The following is a 19,902-nucleotide window of genomic DNA, read 5'->3' as shown; positions in this document are numbered from 1 at the left end:
CTTTGGAGGCTGTCCTAGAACTAGATCTTGTAGTCTCAAACTCACAGAGATCTGCCTGCCTCTGCCTCCCGAGTGCAGGGATTAAAGGCATGCGCCACCACTGCTTGGCTCCCAACTTGCTTTTTGGTCATGGTGTTTCATCGCAGCAATAGAAACCCTAAAACAAGTTGGTGCCAAGACAGAGTATTGCTATGAAAGACCTGATCACGTTTTTAGGGAGGACTGTGGTATGACTTTGGAACTTTGGACTAGAAACCCCATTGAGTGTTGAGAGCTCAATGGGAAGTTTTTGAGGAGCTTCAAAGATAAAAATGTTAAGAACAAGCCAGGTGGTGGTACATACCTTTAATCCCAGCACTTGGGAGGCAGAGGCAGGTGGGTCTCAGTGAGTTCAAGGCCAACCTGGTCAACAGAGTGAGTTCCAGGACAATCCAGGACTGTTTCATAGAGAAACCCTGTCTCAAAACAACAATAAAAATGTTGAGAGCAGTGTGGATGGCCTGCCTTGTGAAGTTTTAGAGGGAAATTTAAAGATTCTGGTGGTTTGGGAAAAAAAGGTCCCCAAAGGGAGCCATTAGGAGGTGTGGCCTTTTTGGAGGAAGTGGGTCACTGTGGAGGTGGGCTTTGAGGTATCAAATATGCTCAAGTCACACACAGTGAGGCAGACCACTTCCTGCTGCCTGCAGGGTCAAGATGTGGCTCCTTCTCCAGCACCATGTCTGTCTGCATGCCACTAGGGTGATAATGGACTAAACCTCTGAACTGTAAGCCACCCAGTTAAATGTTTTCCTTTATAAGAGTTGCTGTGGTTATGGTGTTTCTTCACAGTAATAGAAATCCCAAGACAGAAGTTGGTTCTAGGGACTGGGGTGAAGCTACAATAGGCTTTAATAGGTTTTCTCTGTCTGGATGATGGGTTTCTCCTCTGACAAAGTAAGCCAGATCAAGATGAATCGAAAAGTAAAAGAATATATTTATTTGGGCAAAGCAATTCCCAGGTGAGCCTTCCACCTCTAGAGATCAAGGAAGAAGTCACACGCCAAAACTAAAGCAGGGAGCTTATATAGCCTGTAGGCAGGGGCGGTGATGATGTGTTCGCCACAAGACGGATTTGTGCCCAAGTATGGTCAAAAGCTGAGCACTTTAGGTGGGGACTTAGGCTGCTGGCAACTTCAGGAGAGGAGTCACCAAGAATATGAAACTGAGCTTTTTTAGCCCATTTCTTTCTTGGAAAGTCTCTGAGAGAGTGGGGTTTGAGAGGGTGGGGTTTGGAGAGAGAAAAATGAGGCTTTCTGGAGTGAACTTGAGGTTCCAGCCGAACAGGCCTTGCCGTGCTTTGAAGAAATATGGACCTTGGGACTGTGGGTTAGAAAGCAGCTGAGCTCTTCATTTCATTCAGTACTTTAAATGTATTTATTTTTACCCTATGTGTATTGGTCTTTTGACTGCATGAATGTCTGGGTGATGGTGTCAGGTTTCCTAGGACTAACTGGAGCTATTGATGGTTGTGAGCTACCACGTGGGTACTGAGAATTAAACCTGGGTCCTCTTAATGAGCAGTCAGTGTTCTTAAACACTGAACCATCTCTCCAGCCCCTGTAGTTGAGCCCTTTAAGTGTTGCTTAAAGGGCCATCCTTGTAAGAGCATGTGTTGAGTGTGATTTGAACTGTGGGTGCCTGATCAATAGGTTTCAAGGGGAAAGAATATTAGTATGCGGCATAGAGGCCACTCTTGTGTAATTTTTGATAAAGTGGCTGCTTTTTGCCCTTATCTGAAAAGTCTGCCTGAGGCTAAAGTGGAGAGATTTGGATTAATTCCGTTGGCAGAGAAAAATCTCAAAACAACCTGGTGAATACTCTTGTTGTGTGGTTACTAGTGCCTACGCTTATAAAGAGAAAAGTAACAAGCTGAGCAAGGTGAAATACAAAATGTACAGACTGAGGAGAAAAGGGGCATCAGGAAGTAGAACGGAGCTAAATTCTGTGTTCAAGGAGTAAATAGATAAGAAATGGAATAAAGGCAGTGGTGACCTCAGGGCAAGATCCCATCCAGCTAAGTTTCCAACTGGTGAGAAGGAATTGCTGGAAAGCTTAAAGCAGGTGTGGTGATGCACTTGGAAGGCAGAGGCTGGCAGATCTGAGTCTGAGGACAGCCTGGTCTACAGATCCAGCTTCAGGACAGACAAGCTTAGGCAGGAAAGGAAACCATCAAAAGCAAAGCTGGTAAAGATGTAATTGAACAAGGGGGCCATGTTCCAGCCCCAAGCAGCATTACTTGGCAGCTTCAGCCACATGGTTAGAAGAAAGGGACAGCCTGGTCTCAGAGAGACCTTGCCTTGAAAAAAATCAGAATACACACACACACACACACACACACACACACACACACACACACACACACACACACCACACCCCAAAAAAAAAAAAAAAAAAAAAAAAAAAAAAAGAGAGGAAAACATCATGGGCGAAATCTTCCAGAAGTGTTCCAGAGGTGGCCACACTTGTATCTCACGTTGGCAGCTGGACTTGGTCATCTGTAAGTCCCCCAGGTGGCACTGGTTTTGAAGGCATGAAGGAAAGGGTCATGGAGAGCAGCTGAGGCTTGGTACTATGAGAGGCCATTGGGGAAGGTGAAGCCTCACTAGCAGTTGAAGGCCCAGGACTGAAGGGGTCAGGCAAAGAAACTGAGGCTTGACACCAGGAAGAGAGCCTGTGGGAGGCTTTTGGTGAAAAGCAGTTTGGGGATGACTACCACTAGCGGCAGCGGAGTGGAGCCAGCCAGAGCCTAGAGCAGTATGCTGCAGAGGACGGGGCTGGAGGAGTGAGCCAAGCCCTCTGGAGGAGCCAAGATCATGAGTGGATCCCAGACACTGGATGGCTGCAATTTGGTTTTGCTTTGATTGTGCCCTGAATTTTTTTTTTTTTTCCCCTCTTGAAGTAAGAAAGTATTTTATTGGAACCCACAATTGAGAGACTTTGTTTTAAGAGATTGGCTATTTTAAAGGGACTGAAATTTCAACGTGTTTTAATTTGTAAAGACTGTGGGACTTTTATTTATGGTTTTTGTTTTTCATCTTGGGGTTGTGGCTTAATAATGGTGTTTGTATGTCAAGTTGACAAGGGGTCTGTTATACTGGCTGATGTTGTGTGTCAACTTAAGTCACCAGACAGGTAGGAACCTCAGTTGAGAAATTGCCACTATAAGATCAAGTTTTAAGGCATTTTCTCAATTAGTGATAAATGGAAGAGGGCCCAGCCCATGGTGGGTGGTGCCATCCTTGGGGGCTGGTGGATTTGGGTTTTCTAAGGTGGGCTGGGCAAGCTGTAAGAACAAACCAGTAAGCAGCACCCCTCCAAGGCCTCTGCATCAGCTCCTGCCTCCAGGTTCCTGTCCTGACTTTCTTCAATATGGAAGTGTAAGCCAAATAAACCCTTTTCTCCCAAGCTTGCTTTTGATCTTGGTGTTTTACCGTAACAACAGAAACCCTAGAACATCTTTCACCTTCTGATGAACTCCAGCAGGAAGTGAAAGAAGCCACCAGATGTTTATAGACCATACCTGGACAAGTGAACCTTCAGCACACTGCTTGTAGGAAGGTTCCAGAATGTCAGATCCTAACTTGAGGAAGCAGGTTTAGAGAATCACTTGATGTGAAGCCCAGAACCCATGTCTTTCCTAGCATCCCTGGACCCACAGTTCTCCATGTGCCTGGGTCCATCTGGGTTTGTCCAGGTGACAGACCACTTTCCAACGCCAGAGAGGCTTCTGAACACAGACTGCAAAAGTCCAGGCATTTATTAATAAGAGCTCCCCACCCTTAGTTCAAGACAGCATCCTGAGAAATATGGACACAGCTGTGTAGGAAGCTATAGAAAGCCAAGCAAAATGAAGATGTTGGTCAGACTCCTGGAGTAAGAACTGGGCGGGGTAGAGGCCTCTTTGTCCAGACATGAACTTCATGGGAGGCTAGAGCTGGCCACACACCACCAAAAGATTGAGGGAGCTGGGCTGGTTCACTAGCTTGCTTCTGCGGTGTCCAATTCCCAGTGAGAGAGCTGGTGCTCATACAGGCCTTGTCCTCTTGGCTTTTTTCTCAGACCTCACAGCGTCATCATGGGCTTTCCTTTTCTCTGCCAGCTTGTTGGCCTGTGAGAAGAAAGGAGGAACTCAGGATAGGATAGGGAGTGAGCAGGGAGGGATCTCTACCCTTACTGTGGCTACCCGTTACTAGCAGAGCTTCTAGAAAAGCTAACAAGCAAATAACCAAAGACCCCCAACTTGTACCTCAGGGCGGAAGAACAGAACCCCACTATTGCACATATACAGATCTCCAGCTTAGAGAATCTAGGCTGACTCTTCCACCAGCTCCTCTGAGGAAAAGATGAATACCATTCAAACCTTTACTCGGAGCAGGCAGAGAGGGCACAAGAAAGAGACTTCCTGGAGTAATGGTCCTTAGAACCATTCAGAGGTGGGCAGGGTTTGCTCTGTTTCCTGAGCATGACCACCAGCAGGAACAGGTCACACTGTACAATGTCATGGAAAGACCATGCTACCACTATTTAAGATGATCTGGTTCCCCTCCCCTACCCCCCCAGCCAAGGCTACCAGCCACTTCAAGTGAAACCCCCCAGCCCACACACACTGAACAAGCATGTAGAGCTGAAGAACTTCCCAAGTCTGTTGGGCTATCCCATCCCTAGGACAACTCTGGGCAGATATGGGGGGGGGGGGGGACAACTAGTTATGCTGCTTAGTGGTCGGAACTCTCTAGCACAAGTGAGGCCTTGATTTCTATTCCCAGTAGTGTAAACCCAAACCAAACCAACAAAACTCCAAATGGGCCGGGGTCTGTCCAGAAGACAGCCACAGGCCTGAGCTCTTCTGTGTAGATGTGTGGAGGCCTTGTCAGAGAGCAGGAACTTACCTCTCGGATTTTGCGCCGCTTGCCAAACATGATCTTTTGGTAAAGGTACTTCTCCCGCTTTTTCATCATCATGATGGCCAGGCGCTTGGCCTCACTTTCTTCCTCCTGGGCCAGGCGTTGCTTGTCTTCCAGTTTCACAGTGCCGGCCACCACCTGGGGCTTCTGCGGAAACAACACAGCTGCATGTGCACTTGGCCTGTGGGGAGCTGGGCTCCTTCCCAGACAGGGCTTTGTCCGGTGCTTCCCTACCTTCCCTTCCAGCCTCCGCTGCTCCAAGGCCGACAGGTGAGCTTCCTCCTCCTTCTCGGAATCAGCTTCCACATCTTCCTCCTCTTCGTTTTCCCCAGCAACTTCGCCATCACCTTCGTGGTCATCATCTTCATCATCCTCACCCTCATCTTCATCCTCCTCTTCCTCTTCCAAGTCTCCTACAGATAGCGGGTGACTTCTGTACTCCAAGGGCAGAAGGATGCTCCCCCAATGGCCCCCAACAGCTCTTACAGCCCCAGCTGAGCTGTCTTCAAAGGAAACACCCTTGCTATCCATGCAAACGCTGACAACACTGGGTAATTCTGCTCAGCTAGCTACTCCAAATGTCAACACCTGACTACCAGTGCAAACACTTGAAGGGCCGAGGGCTTTCTGCTCCAGCTGTCCTCTTCTGGAGCCTGCCAACTCTACAGCCAAGGGAAATGGCCAGCTTGGGCACTGGAGCCAGGGCCACCAGACCACCAGAAGACCTTGTCCATACTGCTATCTACCCTTGCCAGCTCACCTGGATTTTCTCCCCGCTGCAGGGCCAGTAGCTTCAGCTTCTCAGGGGGAATGTAATCTCCTTCCTTCTCAGATACGAAGGGTGAAAGGTGTGGGGGCAGCTGCACCCCAGGGAAGTACTCTGCCACAGGGAGGAGGAGCCGGGCATTCACACAGTCAAACACCCACTGGGGCTGTACATAGTACCTGGAGCAGAGTGGCCAGCAAAGACAGGTCACAAGGGAATAACCAGAGGTACCACCGAATCACCAGGGCCTAGGGCCACCCCCCACCAGAAGAGGGCACACACGGGCTTTGCGAGTCTACCTGCCAATGATGGGGGTTTGCTGTCCAGGCCGGTCAACAATCTGGTGGGTGATGCAGGAGTCTGTGATATCATAGGTGGCTCCAATACACAAAGACTTGTCCCAGGACACATCCCCACCAAAACTCCTACAGGCGCAGGGAAAATATGTAAGCCTTTTAGCATGAACTACCTGCCCCGGAAGCTTCTCTGGACCTCCTACTCACAAACACACCCTTCAAGGAAGTGCCTTACCCACCCCAGAGCCCAGAGGATGACACATGCAGTCCTGGTTCAGTGAGGACTCAGCTAGGGATGGAACAGCAGCTCGCCTCTCAGCTAAGTGCTCTGGAGCTAAGAGCCTGAACGCTTGCACACACTGCTTTGTGAGAGCGGAGGCACCCTCATGATGTCACCAGGACTCTGGGCTAAGACGGAGACTGGACTACTGTACAGCCAGAACCATGGTTGGCTAAAGGCCCCGTACCTGATGATGAAGGCCAATGGTTCACGGGGCACCTCTCGGTTCAGGAAGAATTTCAGGCCTTCGAAGAGTTTCTTTTGTTTTTCCTGAGCCTCCAGCTCTTTCCTGCGACCTTCCTCCTGTGCTGTCACCTCCTGCGGAGGAGGGCCACCATGCTTCACCAGGAGAAAGGGACTGGCAGCTTCCTTCTAGATCCCCCCAGACTCTAGGTGATGGCCCGCCCCCACCCTATCCCATCCCGTGCATCCCTGGGAGGCAGCACAGCGCTCACTCACCCCATCAGTAGGAAACTCATCGGCCTCAGCCTCCTCTATAGTAGGCACCACCACCCGGGCCAGACTGGCACTGAGCGCTGCTAGTTTCTGTAGGCGGGAAGCAGAGCTGCAAGGTGGCCTGCTTGCAGGCAGGGAACCTCATCTGGATATGGGATAGGGTGGGGAGCAAAAACAGCTCCAGGCCACATCTGGGTCTGGGCTCTAAGGGTAAGTCATAAAGCCATCCACTTAGCCAGATCAGCTACTATTCACGGGACAGAATGATGTAGGGCCAATACCCCCAAGGTCCCTCTTACCTCCATAGAGCTCTCAGACTCCAAAGCATATGTGTCCTCACTGATCTTTGTCTCTGCCTGGGCAGAACCGTCAAGCTAGGAAGAAGGAAGAGGACAACTCCAGCCCCTTGCCTCAATGTGGGGATAGAAGGGCTAGATCCAAGCTAGTGAGGCAGTGCTAGGGCTCTACCTTGGGTGGGTAGTGAAGGTTGAGTGACTGGTACAGGCGGAAGTTCACAAAGCCCAGGAGAGTGGTATAGAACTCAGTGAAGGTGGCCATGACCCTGTAGTCCACATCTGTTGGATGCTGGGGGTATAAGGGGACACAGCAGTGTTATGCACACTAACTCACAGGCATCTCAAGTACAACAGAGGCTCTGGATAGAGGGGCCAACGTTGGGCTCTGGGTCCATGGAGATCAGTGCCAGGTTCCCACGTGGTAAAGGGGAGTCAGGAGAGAGTCAAAGGGAACTAGTCCAGAGTGCTCCATTGCAGCCAACCCAGCCTCTCCCTGGCCCTGGCTCTCCTACTCCTCCCTCAATTATCAGTGAGACCTAGACAGAACACACACCTTATCCACCACCCATCCCAGCATGTGCCTAAGATCTGCTTCAGGGCCACTGTGAGCACTAAGGCAGCCTTCCCGGAGCCCCCGCACAAGGCCTATGTGTATAGCTCAGGGTCCGTGGCCCAGAAGAGGGGATGACATCTACTGACGGAGGTGCCGTGGAAAGTCAGGTGTGGCTAGACATGAACAGGACTCAGTCTATCCACACCCTGGGGAGTGTGAAATGAGGCTCTGAGTTTAGCATTTCCGTCTCAGACCCAGCAGAGGTAGATCACCTTTCCAAGCTGCCATCCAGGAGGGAGAGAAGTGCATGGCTTACCTCTACCATTACCATAAGGAGCTAATCTATACACTGGACCAAAGTGTCTCAACTCTGGAATGGGCCCATCCTCTACAGTCAGAGCGATCTACCCAAGAGCCCCACCAAGCCCTGATAACCACTGGGAAACAGTTCTAAGAAATGGCAAAACTGATAATGATCACAACAGCCTCCCACAGCTGGGAGCACCCACAACTCTGAGCTAGCTAGTTCTCCAACCTATGCTACCAGGATTTTCCTGGTTGGCACTTGAGCATAGACTTCATTTTCCATGGCACTGAACAAGGTAGGTGCTCTGCCTTGACCACTGCTATTACCCCAAGTCCCACTTGGGGTTGTGTGCTCAGCACTGGCTCCCCAGGGGAGGGGCACACGACCGTCCTTGTTACAGCTACCCCAAGCTGAGAGGAAGCAGTTGGCAGCAAGCTGAGAGGAAGGAGGCATGGGCAGCCCATGCCCCTCCCCCAGGGCCAGCTGTGTGAAGGCTGGCCCTCACAGGGCCCTATTCAGCACCCCAAGGACACACAAAGAGTAGTCTGAGAAGCATGGGGGTTCGACATCAGAGGGAAGGAAAGAGAGAAAGGGCCAAAGAAGTTAGGCAGGAAGGAGGAGCAGAGAAGGAAAGGCCATGCTGGCTCCCCCAGCCCGACTCAAGGACTAGAAAAGGGACTGCTGAGCTCCAAGGCCACCTCTTGTCCACAGACATGGCAAGTTCCAGCCTCAGGCACCCCCTGTAGCCTGGTGAGCACAGAACCTTAGCTCTGTGACAGCTGTTCTTTATGGAAAGAACCAATTCCTACTTAACAAACAAGCAGGGAGGGAGATCAAGTACAGCCCACAGACAGACAATGCAGAGTGCAAGCCTGGCTAGGAATGACCTTCTGGGGGACTAACAGCTAACAAGGCTTCCATGGAAAGCAAAACCAGACTCCTCTTAGCACAGCCCTAGCAAGAACCCTAAGCACTTAAAGAGAAGCCAAGTAAGTCAGGCCATCTGCTAAGTGTCTCTCTTGTGCTCCCTTCCCCGAGTCACCCCGTGTTCCAGGCTGTGGGGAAGCTGGGCAAGAGGAACACAGGAGCGAAGCAGTTTTGTCAAAACGATGGAGGGGTCTGAGAGGAGGGCGGGGCCCTGCCACTTGATGCAGGTGGAAGTGTACAAAACACTGGGTATATACAGCCCCCAGAGCTGTCCTCAGCCCACAAAGGCTGACAAGACGGGAACGTGTTAACTGAGGCAGAAAGGCGAAGGAACATGTCCAAGATTACCTGGCACAGTGGTTTTCAACCTGTGGCCGCCTAAGGCCATCTGCACACTAGCTATTTATATTATATATTAGGAAGATTGAGAACCATCACTCTAGCGGAAGTACGGGAGTGGAGCAAGCTTAGCTAGGATTAACCTAAGGGTCTGAGTGTACATACAACCAGACGTTGAGACTTCTGTGACTGATCTAGCACTATTGATTGGGCTATAAAGCACACGCCCTACCCTGTCCCCCATCCCCACCCCTGCACAGCAGCCAACAATCAGGAGCCCAGCAAGGGCTAGACTGCAAAGACAGCACCCCCTCCCCCACACAAACCCTTCTGGGAACCAACGCAAGGCCCCCGAAAAGGCACACTTACATCGTGGGAGAAAGCATAGGGTGCAATCCATACGATGGGCTGCCCCAGCACCTCAGCCTGATAGTAAATGCCTTTGATGGACAGGAAGACCTGGAGGGGCGGGTGACACAACAGCATGAAAACCAGGAGGGGCTGGGGAGGTTCAGCGACCCCCAGGAGAGCCTCAGCTCACCTTGCGCAGGGCTCGGGCAGCAATGACGTAGTGCATGAACTCCACAGTGAGCCGGCGACATAGCTGAATGGTCTGCACATGGCACTTGCCTGTCCGTGGGAAGGTGGAGAAGAGGAAGCACATTGACAGGGCATCATCGAGATCCCTCAGAGCATCGATAAATGTGGGGTACCTGTAAGGTGGAGGGCAGCACTTGTGAGCCCATTCTGTTGCACTTCAAGGGTCTCTAACCGCTTTGCCTCACCCTGGTAGCTACCCCAGAGGCCCTGACACCCAAGCCAGGCCCTGCCACAGCTACTTCCTGACCTGGTGGTATACAACAACTTCCCCAGAGCTGAACTGGAAACAATCCTATAGCCACTGAAGGACAAGAATGTCCCCAAGACTCAAGCACAGAAGCCTCGACCACTTGTCACCTTTTTGTGAACGAGACACCAAGCTGGTGGCTCTGACTCTCTTGGAAAGTGGAGTCTTCAAAGGCCCACGATGGAAATGGGAAAAATGGTTCCACTGGCCTAGTGGGCCAGGAGTGGGGTTGCAACCCCAGCAGCACCTGGCCCTGGGCTTGGCTACAGGTCTGAGTAAGTCTTGTCCTCACCTGAGTGGTCTCATCTTCCTATTTCTCACCATCCAGATCTGTGTAACTGACAGAACTAATGGAAAATGACGGCACTGGGACCATGTCCAGTTAGAGTAAGGACATATTTCCAGGAACCCCACGGTGAATGAAGAAGCAGACAAAGTGTCACTTGGGCAAGAGTCACCACTGCTTTGATAGTCTCCAAACAGAGGGACAGAAGTGTGGGAAGGAGAGGAGACACTGAGCCACAAGTCTTAATACCTGGACTCCAGTCCCATTCTGAGCTGTGACCCTAACTGGGTCACTAGGCCTCACTTAGCTCCAGCTTTATCTAGAAAATGACACTGCTGAATAAAGTTCCAGGTCATCTACAGAGCAAGACCTTGAGAATCAAACTAAAATCAACCAAACCAAGTCACCCATCCACATACCTCTTGTGACTCTAAACACACCCTAAGCACTGATGAATCTACACGGCTTCCAGATCCCCTTCTCAAGCCAGGCTGCTCTGGAGTTGCTAGACACCTGACATTCTAGGAAGCTTCATTTGAAGGCAAGGGTTTGCCAGGAGTGTTGATGGCACTTAGGAAGCAGAGGCAGGCGGATCTCAGTGAGTTCAAAGCCTGTCTAGTTAGTCTACAGAGCAAGTTCCAGGACAGTCAGGGCTACAGAGAAACCCTGTCTCAACAAAAAAAGAAAAGAAAAGAAGAAGAGGACCTGGCAGTGACGGTGCATGCCTTTAGCCTCAGCACTTGGGAGGCAGAGGCAGGTAAGTTTCTTGAGGCTAACCTGGTCTGCAGAATGAGTTCTAGGACAGCCAGGCCTATAAAGAAAAACCCTGTCTTGAAAAACAAAAACAAGCAAAAAACCCAAAAAAGCATGATGATGATCTGCCATGTTATAAAGGCTCTGAAGGACTCAGGACTACAAATGGTCAAGGTCCCAGATAGCACTGTTTATTACAATTGAGTTGAGGCCTGCCAGGCCTTCAGAACCAGGCTAAGATGAAGGGAAGGCCTAGCAGGTGATGGGACGCTGTCTAGGTTCCTGAGGTAGAGGCAGGAGCCTCCCTCAGCCTCCCTGGTGCCTCCGTTTCCTAATTTTCTTTGTAAGACAAGCACACACCTCTTGTAGACTACTTACTTGGTTTACCCTATTTGCTTCATCAATGAACCCAGGCACTTGGTTGTTCCTTTTGTTTTGTTTTTTTCCCCCATCTTTGTACCACAGACAGAACAGGAGCTACCAAAATGCTTATTAGTGACGTGCCTTGCTCAGAGTTATCCTTGTCCTCCAGCCAGCCAGCTCATGATACCAACTGTTGTTCCCCAGGCCAAGGCCCTTCCATATCCCAGGAAGGACGCTATGCCCCATCATCATTTTGGAAGTCAGTGTGCCTAAGCCATCATTCTCTAGAATGGAGACGCTAGCCTAGGGGTTCTACACTTGATCACTTCCAGGCCAAAGCGCTCTGCATTGTGGGAACTATTATGAACACTGAAGAATATTAGCAGCAACACTGGCTTCTATCCAGTAGATACCAAACACATTCCATCCAAATTATGGGAACTACAAGAGTCTTCGGGCATGTGCCAAATTCCTCTAAAGAGGCAAGAATCACTGATTAGCCAGTGACAGGGAGGGACTTTTTTTTTACAAGGTTGAGTGAGGAATAGTCAAGACTAGAAGCATCTTACCATGCCTTCCAAGTCTGTAGTGTGGGAGTGGCTTTGGCTCTCCTACCGTGGGGCCTTTGAACTTGCTGCTGTCTGTCCTCATAATGTGCATTCCTGGCTGGCTCAAACAGGTCATTTTCCAGAGGTCTCTGTGGGTAATCAACCCCATTTCTCTGCACACTGCCTTACAACCTTTACTGTACCCAGTGCAACTTATAATCATGCCTGACTCACCAGCGTGGTTTTGGACCTAACTCTTTTAAAAGGGATGCACTCTGTCAGTCTTGGTCTTGTCCCCATTTCATCCCAGCACTAGAATAACACTCGGCAGCAACGGCTGCACTGAGGGCACGACTCACCGCTCCTTGACAATGTGGTCAAGTTTGTAGCTGGGTTTATTGTCCTTGAGGCGCTCCACAGAATTCCACTCGCTTTTGCCATAGGCTTTGCGGAGCTTCCGAACAAACACCTGGAAGGAGGGAACAACGATACCGTGGCAAGAGCTTCTGAGCATCTCCTCCACAGAGAACGAATACATAGGACAGGGGCTTTCTCAATGTCACAGCTATCTGCCTGTGCCATCGGGCCCCTCAGCCCAAGATTGCCAAATTCCATGGCGCTTCAGACCCATGACAATGAGCAAAGGTAGCCCAGGCCCCTCTGATAATGCATGAACATGCTGATACCCTATGTCTACTTAGGAAGAGAAGACACATCAGCCCTGTTTTACATCGAGACAGATCACGGCCAGAAGAGCTAGCTCTTACCACCAACTCCTCCTATTGGCAGCACCCAAAACTAGTTGTTAACCCCTATGGAAAACAAGCTACCCAGAAAAAGACAACTGAGATAAAACTATAAGGCCACATTTTCCAAACCAACAGATGTTCCAACCCAGCCCCAGGGCTCCTCGGGAGCCCAAACAGTATGTGGGATATGAACAGCAGGTCTTGAACTATTTCCCACTGCTTGCCCACTTCTAGCATTGATGTAGCTGCAAAACCGGTACAGCTGCTGCCCAGTCTCCGCTGGCCACCAGGTGGCGCCCACTCCTTAAAACCCTGTTTCCAGTCAGGAAGGCCAGAGGCAGAGGTTCAATTTCACTTAGTCTACTGACCACTCTGCACATGGTGGAAACAGGTTTCTGCTGTCCCGGTGGCATTTGAGCATTAATGTTTCTCTATTATGGAACTGAAGCCTAGGTGCCCTGGAAGCACAGAAGGCACCATTTGGGGGTGGGGGGGGACTGCTGCAGTGGGCAGAATTGGTTAACAATTATATGCAGGTCCTGTGCAAATGACTTTTAGGCAAGCAATCTCACTGAGCCCTGGAGACATCCTTTTAGGGTAGAATGACCTCCCACTCTCTACAGGACTAGCCCCTCTGAATGGATCAGCAACCTGTCAGTCAATGAGTCACAAAGCTACAAACACAAGAACCTAGGTCTCACTCACCTTATACTCTCGGAACTTGTTGACAATGGGCTCATGGAGGAGGAATTTAATGTCTTTGATAAGGTAAAATGTTCGGGCTGCTGTGGAACCCTTGTTCACCTTCTTCTTATGCTTGGGCTCATGAGGATAAATGCCTTTCAGGATACACAGACGCCTGGAAGATAAGCCACTTATTAAATCCGCAAAGAGGCAAAGCACTGGCCACAGTGGGCGCAGAAAGCAAGCATGGTCAGGAATCATGGGAATCTGAGCTTGGACACCAGCAGTGAGTGAGTATGATGGTGACAAGTTCCTAACACACAGAGCAAGCAGACTGTCACAGGTACGTCAGTGGACGGCAGACAGGGTACTGACAAAGGCTGGCAGACACCTCAACCAGGAAACTCAGACATACAGAAGGCAGGGCTGAGCGCTCTAAGAGGGACAGCCAAGAACAGTGATGCACACTTGTTCTCCTGGCACCCTGGGGCTGAGGCAGGAAGAGCATAAGTTTGAGGCTAGCCTGGACTATGGGCGTTTGTTGGTCTCAAACAAACAAGTAGAAAAAAACAGGCTTGGGGACACAGCTCAGAGGCAGAGTGCTTGAGTAGCATGTGTGAGGTCTTTGGTTCAATGTCCAGCTCTGCAGAAAACAAAAACCCAAGCAAACAATCAAAACAATTCTCTTCCAAAAAGCAACAAAAGCCTATAACCACCACACCCCACACACAACTTGACACACATAGAAAGGGGTGGTCACAGAGGTCAGCATTAGCCTGATGGAAGGACCCACAGATTGCATGACTTGACTCCACAAAGAGAGTCACCAGCTGTAGGGCTCAGGAAGCCTTCTGTCGGGAGGGAGGTGGTACAGCGCAAACAGGCAGGCAGCCACCAGTCCGCAGACCACACCTGGCAAAGCACAGCTCACTATCAGAGAGGTGAGGAAGAGGAGGAACATTACAGGACAGCTAGGATACTCAAATAAGCCTGGGAGGTGGCTGCGTCTCCTCCACTGTGCATTTATTTCATTACCCAGACTCCCAGACAACCTATTCTGTTCCTCTCCAACCTCACCTGAAATCAGGCAGGCTCAGCTGCAGCTTCTTCCGGGCTTTGTTTCGGGTGATGTAATTGGTGGCAGAGCCTCGTTCATACTTAGGGAGGAAAAAAACAATTCTGTTAGTGATGACTGCAGGGAGTGACATCCAACTCTGGGAAAAGTGAGTTCCAGAGATAGCTAACTGGGTAAGTGGCAGAGATATATTTCTGGGATGGGGACTGCTGAAGGTGTGAGATGAACGGCCCAAAGGAGCTCTGCACTGTCTTGCAGACATTCATCCACATGATGCTGGGGTCTTGAAGCACTTAGCACAGCTCTACATCCTGCTTAATATAGTTAGTGATCCCACAATTTATTTCAGTCTCCACAAGCCTGTGGCATAAGTGTCATCGGAATACCCATTTTTACTATAAGAATCAAGCTCAGTGCAACAGCCCATTCAAGCCACACAGCTTAAAAGCTTGGGTTGAGTCTCCAAACCCATGCCCAAGTCCAGAACCTACATGCTTAACCAATCCTGTGTTCATGATCTTATTTGTCCCTTTTTAAACTCCTCATCACTACTAGCCTTTTCTTATGGACCCACAAGCAACCATTCATACTTTCCTTCCCACAGCTGCATAAAATGCTACTACTGCAGACTTAGAGTCTGTTCCTCGGGGGTGGGGTGGTGGGGTACCATTTAAGATATCCTCCCTCGGGGTGATATTACTCTAACTAATAAAATGATTGTCCTAAGCTGCACTGTTGCCCTGAAGCCTGTCACCCCTCTCATTCACCAGACAGCAACTATGTGCAAAGTATTAAGCTAGATGCTAATGAGGGTTAGGAACACAACAGGCCTTGTTTCTACTTGCCTCCAAAAAGCAAGCTGTCTTGTCCAATCATCTGCAAGCCTGTGGTGTTAAGATGATGCTCTCATACACATCATTGCTAGAAGAGAAGCAGCATCCTATTCCCACCAGCCTGAAACACTAACCACCTGTGTCCACTCCAAATAAGATCTTCCTCTGTAGTGAGACTGGAGGGACTTCTAAACCCAGGTCCAGAACCCAGGTCAGAACCCCCTGAACTACCTATGTTATAAACAACCCCACAGCCAGGAAACAGGTTATTCATCTTTTTCTACAGACATCCAAGGACTACTGGGAATTGGACTATGCTAAGTCTTGGGGGAGCCAAGGATGAGCTTCATACTTGTCATGACAAGTGTGTTCCACTGAGGCCAGTGAGATGGCTCGGCAGATAAAAGCACTGGCCACCAATCCTGACGACCACGCAGTGGAAGGAGAGAGCGGACTCCTGCAAGCTGTCCTCTGACTTCCACATGTGCACTGTGCTTCTTGGAGGCACATACACACTTACACACAAATAAGGAAATGTAAAAGAAAGAAAAGTAGTTCCCACTGAGTCAGCCATGATGGTAAACACCTACAATTGCAGTACTCAGGGAGTAAAAATGGGAGGGACATGAGTTTCAGGCCACCTGTGGTACAGTGAGACCCTGTCTCACCACTAATGCTGAAAAACAAATGTTTTCCATTTCCCTCAGTCACATGTATCTCTTGTTACCCTGCACTGCCATTTTAAACACTGAACCTGGGGCTGGAGATGATGGCTCAGCCGTTAAAGGCTAGGCTCACAACCAAAACTATAAACACTGAACCTGGTTCACATGGTGATCTGTTTGGATTAGGGTGTGTGTGTGTTGGACAGTACAACACTTTGCTGAACACCTTACAATGCATAAGACATGCTCTTCCCACAACAAATAATTTGGCCTCAAATGTCAAAATGGTTCTGGAACCCAATATGAAGAGTAGAACAGCTTGCTGGGAAATCTCTACCTGCAACTCAAGGGCAGGTTTCCCTTTTATTTTGAGGCAAGGTCTCACTATGTAGGCCTGGCTGGCCTAGGACTTGCAATGTACAACAGGCTAGCCTCAAACTCATGGAGATCTATCTGCCTCCTTCACATCCAGAGTCAGGTTTCTCTTTTTGTAGTTTATAGCTCCAAATGACTAGCACTTACTGGATGTTTAAGAATGTTCTGTTAAAAACAAATTGGGACCCTTCTTCAGGGTCTAGCCTGGGAAATGGATGGAGCTTAAAAAATAAACATACTAAGTGTGGTAAACCACACCAGAAAGAGAATATCAGGTGACAAGTGATCAGGTAAAGGTAAATGGGACAAATAGGGAAGAGGTTCTAATTAGGGAACAGGGAGATAGGTACAGGAGTGAGGAAGGTAAAATAATAGTAAGGATGTCTATTAATTATCTGTTTACAAACAAAACAATAATACAGATTAAGCCTATATATAAATATACATATATCACTTAAATGAAATTCTGACAATGCTCCCTCCAAGAGTCAAAAACCACCTAACAAAAACCCCAACCCCAAGCATGAGAGGCCTTTTTTGGAGTTGTTGGTCAGCACTGTTAAGAGATTCCTGAAACATGTTGTCCTTGGTTACTCACCTGAGATGGAAATAAGTCCCCACTGGTGAAAACCCACCCACTTCAGATGCCGGAATCAGGGGCCACTGAGCTGAAACCCTACTCCCCGAGGACTACTCTCATGGTTCCAGGAGTCATCCAAGCTTCCAAAGAAAGGAAGCAACCAATAATCCTACTCCACTATGATATCTATGAACCATAACAAAAACCAGCATGGCACAATAACCTGAAAGATGCAATAGTGGTATGAATACCATGGCAGTAACCAACAGTTTTCTAATTGGACTTAAGATCCTCTAAAAATAGGGAGATCATGTCTGGTATTGGAAACCTAGCCAACTACTCAAGGCTAGTAAAGTCAGCGAACCTGGAGGAGAACCAACAACTGCAACTTTACTAAACCAGCATAACCCCTAACGACAATCTAAATATTTATTCTTACACCACAGAATCATCATTGCAACAGAGACCATTACAGAGATCCACAACCAATCAAACTGCAGAGTTGTAGAGTGCAATTCCAATGAGTACATCTACAAAACAACTCACATACCTAAGGCTCAGGGATCACTGTGGAAGAAGGAATGGAAAAATTGTAAGAGCTAGAGGATTAGGCCATTGGTTGAGATTGTATCACCTATGAATGTCAGATGCTATGCCTGTAAGTTTCACCAAAATTCCCAAATATGAGCTGAACAAGGACAACAACAGACTTGCTAATGTGAACAGAGGAAACCGTAACCCTACAAAGAGCTACAGGCAACTAAGGAATGCCGTGAGTGGGAAACACAGTCTTCCACAATGAAGAGCACATCAACTGGCTACCCAATACCAATGGCCAGGCCTGAAAATATAACATGTACGTGGTGTGTGTGTGTGTGTGTATCAACAATTAATTAAAAGAGGGGGCGTGAATTTAAAAGAGAGCAAGCGGGAGTCTATGGGAAGGTTCAGAGAGAAAGAAAGGGAAGGGGAAGATAATGTAACCATATTATAGCCTCGAAAAATTATTAAAAATAACAACACATTGGTATCAGAAACTTGCAAGCCAAAGGGAAGATTTGAGCCCATGTCCTTTCTCATCTCCACCCTGAAGCCCCTTCATGGCAATGCACTGTCCACACAGAAGCAGAATAGCTCAGATTAAGTAACTTCCTTTAGTTGTTTCCTCCACTCACAATAATCCCAAGCCTTGCACAACACACGCAGGCCCCTAGCATCACCCAGATGGCAACTCGTTTATTCACTGTATCATAGCCATGTTGATGTCGTTCCAAAACCCTGCACAATACCAGCCTTTCCTATCTACTGGCCTTGGCATTTAGTTTCCACTGCAGTTTCATTTGCTAATTATGTCTGAAGAAGAAAAGGAACATAGCAAGCTTTGACATCATGATTAAAAGCTTACTTAGGAAACAGGGGTTACACAGAAATAAGAAACCCTGCCTCAGCGAGGTGGTGGTGGCACACACCTTTAATCCCAGCACTCAGGAGGCAGAGGCAGGCAGATGGATCTCTGTGAGTTCCAGCCTGGTCTATAGAGTGAGTTCCAGGACAGCTAGGGATACACAGAGAAACCCTGTCTCGAAAAACCAAAGCAAACAAAAAACAAAAAGACAACAACAAAAACCTCTCACTCTGATCTGAGACAACAGGGCTACAACTGAACTACTGACTTCTGCTTTTGTAAACCTGCTCACCCTTTCCCCCCTTTTTCTGAAAAAGGTATACAACTGCTTTTCACCAATACCCGCTCAGACAGCAAGTTCTGTTTGCTAAAGGCAAAGCCGACTTAACCAGAAACTTGCAAATTTCAGCTTCTGTAAACTTGCTTAGCTCGGAGAGAAAAGTTTTCTTTGGAGTAAGGGGTTAAAGACCAACCTAAGATAGTCATAAGATCGTGGCAATGCCTAACCCTATATAAACCATGAAACACTTCTGCAGGAGCCTGGCCCTCTTTAAGCCTCGGCCGTAGGCTTCAGCTGCACGCTGATTATAAAGTCTCGTCCGGGAACGCCGAGGACCGCCCCACCCGAGCACGTTCATGTCCCACACCCATTTAAAGTGTTTGGATAGTCCAGCTTTCCCCTGAAAGGCTATGTCAGAAGAGAACACCAATCGGACTAAGTGTCTGATGTTACTCTCCAGCTTACTGCTCCTCGTTAGCTTCCTTTAGAGTGCACCTAACAATTTTTGTCCCACGGGAAATGTGGCTCCGGGAAAGCGGGGCCCACGTGATTGTTTACTTCTCAGTCCCCAGTACCTAGGACCGGGTCTGGCTCAACCGAAAAAGTCCCAAGTCTTAATGACGAACTCTCCGTCCCGTGGGCCACTCTTTTGGACCTGTCGTTTGGCGGCTCTGCCCGTCTTCACAGGGAGCACACCAGCTTCCCCGGCTTCCGGCCCCCGCGCGCAACAGCTCCACGCCGGCGGCCATCTCCTGAGCGACAAGTCCGAGACCCTACCTCCCCAGTAGCCCACTCACCTTCTTCTTCTCCAGACCTCCCATAGCTCCACGTTGAGAAACACGCGAGTGCCGCGCGCACAGGCAGCGCCACTTCCTCCTGCACGTGCCCTGCCTAGGACCCCACGCTGCCAGCTGTGGGCTGCCCGAAAATGTGCCTGTGAGAGTGCGGAGAAAATTGGGCTTCTGATGACATTTCTACTTACGAGCAAACTTTCTAAAGCTCAATCATTGGGGCCGTTCTTTTCTTATTTTTCAACCCTATATTGACAAGCTTTAAACTAGCGTGTAAATTTAGGCAGTATTATAACCACCCAAGACGCTTGCTTGGCAAACGTGAGCCCCGTTGCATTTCGGGATAGAACCGGCAGCCGGCTGGGAGGCCCGGGGCGCCTTCAGGATTGCAGAAGGAATCACTTTCTTTTGGCCCGAGCACAGCTGAATTGTCGTGGCAACGGTTGCTAGGAGTTGTAAAACCTGGCCAGGCAGGTTTTGCTTTGTTGACCTTAGGTTCAGCTGC

The 19,902-nt window shown here is 49.1% G+C and overlaps 1 protein-coding gene across 1 annotated transcript; it reads right to left on the bottom strand.

The window, feature by feature from the left end:
- Positions 1-3,775: 3,775 nt before the first annotated feature.
- On the bottom strand, positions 3,776-19,501 carry Pes1 (pescadillo ribosomal biogenesis factor 1). Its single transcript, XM_051200192.1, has 15 exons — positions 19,404-19,501; positions 14,471-14,550; positions 13,415-13,568; positions 12,320-12,429; positions 9,705-9,876; positions 9,533-9,622; positions 7,210-7,326; positions 7,041-7,115; positions 6,745-6,831; positions 6,473-6,603; positions 6,009-6,134; positions 5,704-5,888; positions 5,178-5,356; positions 4,929-5,090; positions 3,776-4,147 (listed from the first exon to the last, which is right to left on the bottom strand). Exons 1-15 carry the CDS (start codon positions 19,425-19,427, stop codon positions 4,064-4,066), a joined length of 1,776 nt encoding a protein of 591 aa, XP_051056149.1. The 5' UTR covers positions 19,428-19,501; the 3' UTR covers positions 3,776-4,063.
- Between the last annotated feature and the right edge of the window lie 401 nt (positions 19,502-19,902).

Source organism: Phodopus roborovskii, unplaced genomic scaffold (assembly GCF_943737965.1).
Source record: "Phodopus roborovskii unplaced genomic scaffold, PHOROB, whole genome shotgun sequence".
NCBI classification, from domain to species: Eukaryota; Metazoa; Chordata; class Mammalia; order Rodentia; family Cricetidae; genus Phodopus; species Phodopus roborovskii.
The sequence above is the reverse complement of the archived record's forward strand: the minus strand, read 5'-3'. Positions and strand labels throughout refer to the sequence as shown.